This window comes from Solanum lycopersicum, chromosome 1 (genome assembly GCF_036512215.1).
Source record: "Solanum lycopersicum chromosome 1, SLM_r2.1".
Classification (NCBI taxonomy): Eukaryota; Viridiplantae; Streptophyta; class Magnoliopsida; order Solanales; family Solanaceae; genus Solanum; species Solanum lycopersicum.
Genome location: NC_090800.1, coordinates 73,389,102 through 73,398,565, shown reverse-complemented (window position 1 = coordinate 73,398,565; position 9,464 = coordinate 73,389,102). Strand labels below are relative to the sequence as shown.

The window sequence follows — 9,464 nt, the reverse complement described above, 5'->3', positions numbered from 1 at the left end:
AGACGTACAAAATATTATTTATCTTAGATCAAATACTAATGATATATATTTAATTTGGAACATTATTAACAAATTCTTCACTTCCTCATTTTTTTATAATAAGATAATATCTAATCAAGTCACTCAACTTATCAATTAATATTTACCTATGAAGTCACTCAATTCATTTAATTGATTTTTTAAAATCAAGATAGAAGTGTATGAAGGGCGCAGATAAGATTATCTTTTTCATTAGCCGAAGCTTCTGGAAAGGATAATCGATATCGGGATAGAACTAGAGATTATAACAAGATATTAGTTCTTGACCAATAGTGAAGTAGCCTTTAACAGCTACAACACAATTGACCTTCGAACACAACCCTTGTTAGTGCTCCATTCGACATCCTTAGAATTAACCAAACAACCAAATTACCCTTATTATTATTTAAATGAAAAAAATCTGTGTGAAGTACAAAGTTTGTAGGTAATTAAAAATGAGCAATTTTCACATGTAGCAAACACAAAAATCATATTTGTATGATATATCTATAGTTTGCATAATTGCACTCTATAGCAAATTTTGCTATGCTGTTTTCGATATATATACATATATATATATATACACACACACACACACAAAAGGCAGTGTATAGGACGAAAATATATATATTTGCATGTGTGTATATAATTTTCTCTTATTTTATACAAACAGATTCGCAACTTATACATTTATGTTTGTATAAAGCAAAAGTGGCAAGGGGGAGAGTGGTGAGCGAGAGAGGGAGAGTGGCGAGCGAGAGTTAAAGAGAGAAAGGCTACTGGCAACATATTTGTTACGGGGCACAATTAAATTAAACGATAGTTATGACAATTAATTGGCATACATACATAAATATACCCTTTAACTTTGGCTCATTTTATATTTCTGTCATTCAACTTTGAGTGTGCGTAAGTAGACACTTAAACTTGTATAAAATTGAACAAATAGACACACACGCCCTATGTGGCATTCTACATGGCAATTTGTGTCTTACATGGTGTCATATGTGCATTGTGCCACATAGGACTGATGTGTCAAGTGTCAACTTATTTAACTTTATACAAGTTTAAATGTCTATTTATACACATTCAAAGTTGAGAGATATAAATATTAAATGAAACTAAATTAAAAAACATATATAATTTCGGGAAAATCTCATGTATGGCAAACTTATTTGATTAAATAACATTATATGGGTATAGTTTACCTAATTACATTCTATGGGTATAGTTTAGTTATTTTAGGTATCTTTAATTTTGTATATAAGGTTTCTTTTGTTTTTTATTTATACAATTTTATTTTAAAAAGTGATTTGTAACTGAAGCGTTAAATATGCTAACAATAAATATAGATAATGCCATAATTTAAGGTAAACGTCCTTTTTTTAAGGTAAACATTCAAATTCAAATTTTTTTTCAGAAAAATAAAAATTATACAGCAATTGAAACAAAAGATAAACTTGTTTTGCTGTTTATGAAACAGCAGTTCATCAAAAAAAAAATTCTTTGTAATCGAATTCAGGTAAGTGTTCATTGGATGAAAATTCATGTTTATTATTGCAATAATTATATAATATTCTATTGGATTTACAAATTTTGATTTATGTGCGTTCATTATTGTGGTGTCATAATTTATTTATTTTTAAAAAAAAACTGGTTTCAAAATATGATTATTTTAAGCAGAAATTTCGTACTATACAATTATATACTTTTTGTTGATGTAGATCAGTGTAAACGAATATATGTAATCGTTGGTGATAATTATATATAGCCATAAAGCAAGTGTTTTGCTTTTGATACAATTATATACTCTCTTTTTTGATGTAGTATTTGTATATTAAAAAGAATATCATTGTAAAATCAATTCAGTAAATTAATTGTATAATATATACAAAAACAGTCAATTTTTAAAAGAAGTCATGTACAGATTAATTTTTGCATATGTCTACAAACTTACCTTTTTTGTATATTAATATGTGTACATGAATATAGTAATTAAACATGGCAATATATACAACTGTCTAAATGACTTTGTATATACTCCAATAATATATAAACTTAATATATACTAACTTCAATTATTTGTATATAACTACTAAAATATACAAATTACAATTTTTGTATATGTATATAAACTTAACATATACTAACTTCAATAATTTGTATATAACTAATAAAATATACAAATTATAATCATATATGAAATTTTTTTCATCTGTATAACTAAGTCCAATTACTTTGTGTATATATATACAAAAATAAAAATAATAATGAGCCTTTAATATACAATCTGCTACTACCACTATTAAGACTTAGTATATTATTCATTATACATAACTTAAAGTATGTATAAAGTAATCAAATCTACAGACACATATACAAATATATAACTAAAACATGTGTGTACTAAACATGCAATATACTATATATAATTATGTGAATACAAAATTTACTTAAACAATAATTTTTTGTATATTGACATCTAAGTAACAAAAAAACTTGTATCTAAATTTGTGTTTTAAGCCACTACCTCGATTATGATGTTCTTCAGATCCGTCAACTTCACGTGCATTTTCCTCTGAATCAATGTTTACTGCTTTCCTCGTTCTTCCTCCTTGTACAATTTTAATGCCTCTAACTTTAGCATTGTTAATAACTTCTTGAACTGCCGTAGGGTCATATTTTTTTCTTTGATCTCAATTATTCCATTGTTTGTTCATGTTGAACTTGTTTTGATTTTACCATAGATCCTACAATCAACCCCAAAATCTTGAGTTAAACCCATTGAAAACGATGGTAAATTGTCAACAAAATTGACATGCAATGGAATACCTCTGGTAATCCTCATTTTGTGACTAATTTGAGATCTAATAAGAACAAACAATCGATTATTTCATCAAAAAAATATGAAAAAACATAAGAAACACAATACATATACAATTGTTGAATAAGGAAAACGACTAATATTTAGGAGTACCTACGAAAAATTGAACTCAACTTCGGGAGGGAGTAATTGAATTTTGGACAATTTGAAATTCAAATCGGATAGAAGTATTAATTGTAGGAGAAAAAGATGGAATATGAATAGGAAAGATAATATTGTTTTGTGTAAAATTATATATAAAATTAAAAAAACAAGGTTTTTATACTATTGGTTATATAATAGGTGGTGGACCTCATTAATTATATATTAAAAAAAAGTATAATTATAGAAAGTAAATAAATTAAACTATACCCCTGTTATATAATTACTTAGGAATATTTGTCATTCCATATAATTTTCCCTATAATTTTCTCATTAAAAAATTATCTTATTTCTAGCCCATACATATATGATATATTGGATTAGGTGGTAGTACAACGCGGCGTATCACTATAGTATTAGCTTATTCACATAGTTGGTAGCTTTTTGACATTTGAAATCTTTCGAAAATAGTTTTTCTAACTCGAAGCCATAGAATAAGACATAAGTATACTCTATACATCTTAAGAGTTTTGTCTTCTGCGGCACATTTTCTCCTTCGCTTTCTTTTTCTTTTCTTTTATACCTCTTTTAGTTGAGCCATCTCAATTTTACTTGTTTGTTGTTTTTTAATTCTTCTTTCCCACAAAAGTTTGAAGGTGTACCAAATAGTTACCTATATTTTCCATCTAGCTCTCTTTAAATAACATGGCCCTAATTCTGTAAAAATTGAAAAGGAAAAGAAACAAAGAAAATGCCAGAATATTGTGTAACAGGGGGTACAGGATTCATTGCAGCTTACCTTATTAAAGCCCTCCTCCTAAAGGGTCATATTGTAAGAACCACTGTTCGTGATCCCGGTAAGTAAGCTAGCGTTCAACCATAGATTTTACGAGTAATTTTTGAAAATTTACTTTTAAATATCTGTTTCGTTAATGATTTTCAAATATTTTCAAAGTTTAGTGTTGTCTTGCATATGATGATTGGGTTTTTTTGTTTTTATTAATCTGTACTAGTAGGTTGTTTATTGTGTTTCGATTATTACACTATTTTGTTGTTGTTGCTACATCCTCGTGACTTGTTATATTTTCTTCTTTATATATTGAATTGTTGCATTTGAGCTGAGGTCTTTTGAAAACAGTATCTCTGCCTCACGTGATTTCACCGAGTATGTTGTTATTGTTGTTGTTTTCACTCACAAAACTTTAGATTGGCTTGAACACAACTTCATATTCGAAAAATTACAACTTCAAAAACTCAAATTTTCAAGTTTTACAGATAATGCAGAGAAAGTGGGGTTCTTATGGGAGCTAGAGGGTGCTAAAGAGAGGCTCAAGATTCTGAAAGCTGATCTATTAGTGGAAGGTAGCTTTGATGATGCCATTGAGGGAGTTGATGGAGTCTTTCATACTGCTTCACCTGTTTTGGTCCCTTATGATGACAATATTCAGGCCAGTTTTATCCTCCTTAACCCTTTCTACTTCTTTTTTGTTTAGATTGTCCTGCATCAGTCGAGGAAATTAAACGAGTTATTGACTCCTTATATGATCTTCGATCATGAGCTAGTTTTTCAGTTGAGTTAGACACAATGTTCGTTTGTTATTTATAGTCAATGTTGGGCATTGACATCGCAATGTAGGATGTTAGATTGTCCCACATTAGTTGAGTGAATGACTTGTTAGACAATTCTCAGCTCATGAACAAATTTTTCGTTGCTAGGCCTAATATGCATTTTCTTTTGTCTGTGGTTACTTTGAACAAATTGAAAGGCCTCATTTCAACTTTCTCTAAGATTTGAACTGCCAACCAACTCTTTCGACTACGAGTCATGAGAAATGAATTACCACTAGAGTGGGCTATGGAGTAGTTAGATTGCCTCACATTAATTAAGCTACAAAGTATTAGGTCCAAGCTCTATTTTCTTATCAATTTTCAACGCGCCCCACAAACCTCTTAAATTCTTTATTTCTAATTGTAATTTTTCGAGTAGTGAGACTACTTCTCAAACATCAATTAATAAACTTAACTTTGCAATGTTATTGCAGAAAACACTGATTGATCCATGTGTAAATGGTACCTTGAATGTCCTCAACTCTTGCAAAAAATCATCCACGTTGAAGAGGCTTGTGTTGACCTCTTCTTGCTCTTCGATTAGATACAGAGAAGATGCACAACAGATTTCCCCTCTTAATGAATCCCACTGGAGCGACCTTCAATATTGCCAAAAATACAATGTATGTATGTTTGTCTGCATAATTTTTAGTTGCTATAGCGAAACGTTGCTATACTATAACATAACATGAAAATCCGTTCCAAACAAAAGTTGACCGTTATAATGAAATGTTATTATAGAGGACGGTTGTTGTGACCTCTTTTTTTGCGAAGTGCAGTTATGGTATGCTTATGCTAAGACTAAAGCAGAAAAAGAAGCTTGGAGAGTAGCTGAGGAATTTGGTATTGATTTGGTGGTGGTGAATCCATCCTTTGTTGTGGGTCCTTTGCTTGCTCCTCAGCCTACCAGTACATTGCAAATCATATTGGGCACGGTTAAAGGTTGTACCTTTTGCTGATACTAGAACTGGCTGCTTCACGTGGGGTTCGAGAAAGGGCTGCATTCCAAGAACCAACCTTATGGGGTGCTGCCCTTTCCTAAACCCTGTGTGATGCTTCTTGTAACACACTAGCTATTGCATATCATGCAATATAGATGTACTGAAAGATCACTATGTTTTCTACTGACATATAAATCTTTAACATGAATTTCAAGAGATTGTTGGTTTTTCGAGACAACTTATTTTAGCTCTACCTCGTCTCGCTTTATGGAAGGCATAACATTTTTCTTGTTTGTGTTTTCCTTTTTGATTAGGTGTGATTGGAGAGTATGCAAACAGAAGGTTGGGATTTGTTCACATTGAGGATGTTGTGGGAGCTCATATTTTAGTGATGGAAGAACAAAAAGCTTCAGGTAGATACATATGTTCAAACTCAGTGAGACACATGTCACAGATCAATGACTTGTTAAGGACCAAGTATCCATCTTATCCTCATGAGAACAAGTAAGTGGAACAATTTTTATGTAAATTTAAGTTTTTCTTCTTCTAAAAGTAGACCTCGACTAATTCCACGGAAAAGTGTCCCTTCCACGATAGATGGGGAGAAATCACCTAGTGTTTTTGGCTCTAGTCGGATTTGAATTCCATACCTCATGGTTCTCTACTCACTTCATTGATCACTAAGTCACACCCTTGATTGCTTTAATTTAAGTTACACATAGATCGAGTAAAGATCTTTTACATTACAAGTAAATATTAATTTTTACTCGATATCAATTCTGTGATAATCTATTAAGTTTATTGATTGTGTACTTATCTTTTACACGTTAAACGTCAGTGCTTAGAAATTAAACTCTTTTTTTTCCCCTAGGTGTGGCAACCAACAAGGGGAAGATATCCCACATAGCTTGGACACCAGCAAGATAACTCAATTGGGGCTGCCTCCTCTAAAGAGTCTCAATGAAATGTTTGATGATTGCATTCAAAGTTTCCAAGAAAAAGGATTCCTATGAGCTAATATATCTAAGTTGTCACTTCATATATATGACCCTTAATTTCATTGTGTTTGGACAAAAGGGTTGAAATAAATTTTTCAAGTTTTCCACTCATTTGCAACATAGAGTCAATAATATTCCTTTGTCATGTATGGAAAGAAGAACTTCGAGATTAGTTTATTTAAGAGGGTGAAGTTAAGAAATTCAATCTCAAGATTTCAATAAAATGATTTATATAAAAATGTGACTTTGTGAGGATGATGCTTCTAAGTGAAATGTGTTACCATTTTGCCGTTACAAATTTTTTCTCACAAGGCAGACGTTCAGGACATTTCAAGACAGCGAACCTATAAAATTGATCAAAAGTTGTTTTATAGGTAAAAATTAAAACTTATTGGCCATTAAACATAAGTTTTAACTTTTTCCTATAAGGTATAAATTATTGAGTACCTCATAAATTAGACGTATCGAAATAGTGTAAACTATTGCCCATGAAGCATAATTTTTTTTAAAAGCTCCTAAGCTATGTTATGCCTCTAAGACAAAAGTTATAGAATACCCATAGATTACACTTGGTGAAAATAGTGCATAAGTTAGTTTTTGTTAAAGTCCCTAAGCTATGATTTTGCTTCCAAGGCAAGAGTTATAAGTAAGATTTAACAATATAGTGTAAAATGTTGCTCACGAGGTGTAAGTTGTTATTTTAATTTTTAAGTTATTTTTTTCGAGTTAAGATCATCTTTAAAGAAATTATTATTATTATACGGAGATAAAAATTTAAGACCAGACACTTTGAAAACACTAGACATAATTTATTCAACCCTATACATATTGAAGCATGATCAGCTGAACACGACAAATTATATTATGTATTAGATTAAATATTAACTTTTCATACGTATATATTAAATCTTAAATTTAGTTAAATTTAAAGAATCTCAAAAAGGCTAAATATATCATATTTAAATCCAGAATAAGTCCAATTTTGTTGTTCATTGCAGATTTAGTGGAAATTGTTGATGTGGCCATACCATTATCCTTGGCCTGCCACTCCACAAAAAAAAACAAAGAATAGCCTATCCTTTTCCACCATTAAATAACTTATTATATAAATTTTATATGGGCATACACTCTTGGATTCTCTATTACCCTCAGTACCCAGTCTTACCATTGATTCCATTAATAATAGTCCTGCCCACATCACTGTTTCTGTCTTAATCTAAGTAAGGGGAATTGTGGAAAATTACTTAAAATAAAGACATAAAGGCATTCACGCACATCAAGAAACCAATAAGATATTCATGCCGTGGTAAATTGATCGTCAAAAATTTAAAAAAAATGATCATAAAATATCAACAGTATATTATATTCGTTTTTCAAACTCTTCAAAAATACTGACACATGTGTTGGATCCTACAAAACATATAGGATCTGACACGTGCCCAACAACCTTTTTTTTTTTTGACTGTCTCTCTCTTTACATGTGTACATAAATGCAATGAAAAACCTTATTCATCATTAGGCATCTACTAAACTCACACTCCACATTTATCCACTTATACAACATTCAAGTTCCTTGCGACTTCATACTTTTTTTTGGGAAATGAAAAGTGCTACTAGAGTAAGAAAATCTATTACAATAGCTTTTCTTCCAGTGGCCTTTCTATTCTTGCTTTCTTTTGTAGCTTGTACAGGTTAGTCTCCACACTCATCACTCAAAACTTATGCTTACACTTGATATTCTTGATTAATCTTAACTTAGGTTTTGCTCTTTTTTTTTTGTTTGGGAATAGGACCATTGAGGTGGATTCTTCTATCAAGCTATCTCATCTACTACCTATCTTTGTCTTTATGGATTTTGGCTGCATTGCATACTACATGACATTCAATCCATATACACAAAATGAAAGGATTTTTCATCATTCACTATATCTCTATGTTCTTGGTTTTGTGGTCGATGTCGCCTTACTTTTTGTTTTCCTTCAACCTATTTGAAAGAATCAACAATCTCGTTGTGTACTGAAGCAGAAAGAGGATAATGTGTTTATATTCAATCTTCTACAGCTCTATGTATATTGAGCAAGTTCAAGTCTCTTTCTTTTTCAGCATAAAATAAATTTCACTACTTAGATAGGCACACCGATTTGTTCTTTTGACCAGTTTTCCTACTTGAGCTAGAGCCATGCGACTTGGAGCGATTTTCATTTCATTTCTATACGTCTATCGAAAATAATCCCATCCATCATTTTCAATGTACAAGAAATCAAGTGAATATTCAAATATATTGAAGTGAATTAACAACTTAATGTTTTTACCTTTGAACGATGGACAACTCCAAAACTTACAACCGTGGGAATCCTCAATGTTTTCATTTTACAATACCTTTTGCATTTAAAACCATCCGATTCGATTTGATAAAACATACTTTCGGATTGTTCGAGACATGACTGTCAAATTTCAAAACTCTAAAGTTTTAAAAAATAGAGTATGAATGAGCAACCATGAAGTGAATAACTCATATTTATTGTTGAAGAAAGAGATACAGATTCAGTTAACAAAAAAGAATTGTAGTTCGCCCATTGTGGGGGACTATCTTTCAAATTTGTGTAATATTAGTTTGGATGAATTTGAAGTTAACTAGAACGTTAAAAATGGTAGTTGTAATTCGCCAATAAAGGATGAATCGTTCCTTTTGGTGTTTAGGATTCAATGTCCGTTTTAGTGTCGGACTCCTCGTGGAGCATAATCAAACAATAAAGTGGAGAGTTACTTATCAACAACATCACACGATTACTACTACTACATTCAGCTCAAAAACTACGCCATAAATCCCACCTATCAAATCGATGATGGAAAAGAAAAAACCAATAGAACGAAACAAGATAGCATCTAGTCTGGCATCAAAACGAACACTTCCTAAATCTTAAACACCAAATC

The 9,464-nt window shown here is 31.0% G+C and overlaps 1 protein-coding gene and 1 long non-coding RNA gene across 2 annotated transcripts; both read left to right on the top strand.

Annotated features, from left to right (window-relative positions):
- Positions 1-3,375: 3,375 nt before the first annotated feature.
- LOC101260860 (tetraketide alpha-pyrone reductase 2-like) lies at positions 3,376-6,769 on the top strand. Its single transcript, XM_004229134.5, has 6 exons — positions 3,376-3,840; positions 4,259-4,431; positions 5,026-5,214; positions 5,371-5,533; positions 5,847-6,036; positions 6,404-6,769. Exons 1-6 carry the CDS (start codon positions 3,735-3,737, stop codon positions 6,543-6,545), a joined length of 963 nt encoding a protein of 320 aa, XP_004229182.1. The 5' UTR covers positions 3,376-3,734; the 3' UTR covers positions 6,546-6,769.
- Positions 6,770-7,932: 1,163 nt separating this feature from the next.
- On the top strand, positions 7,933-8,610 carry LOC138349060 (uncharacterized). The gene is made up of 2 exons (XR_011221589.1): positions 7,933-8,221; positions 8,321-8,610. It is a non-coding gene; the product is annotated as an uncharacterized lncRNA (long non-coding RNA).
- Positions 8,611-9,464: the final 854 nt, after the last annotated feature.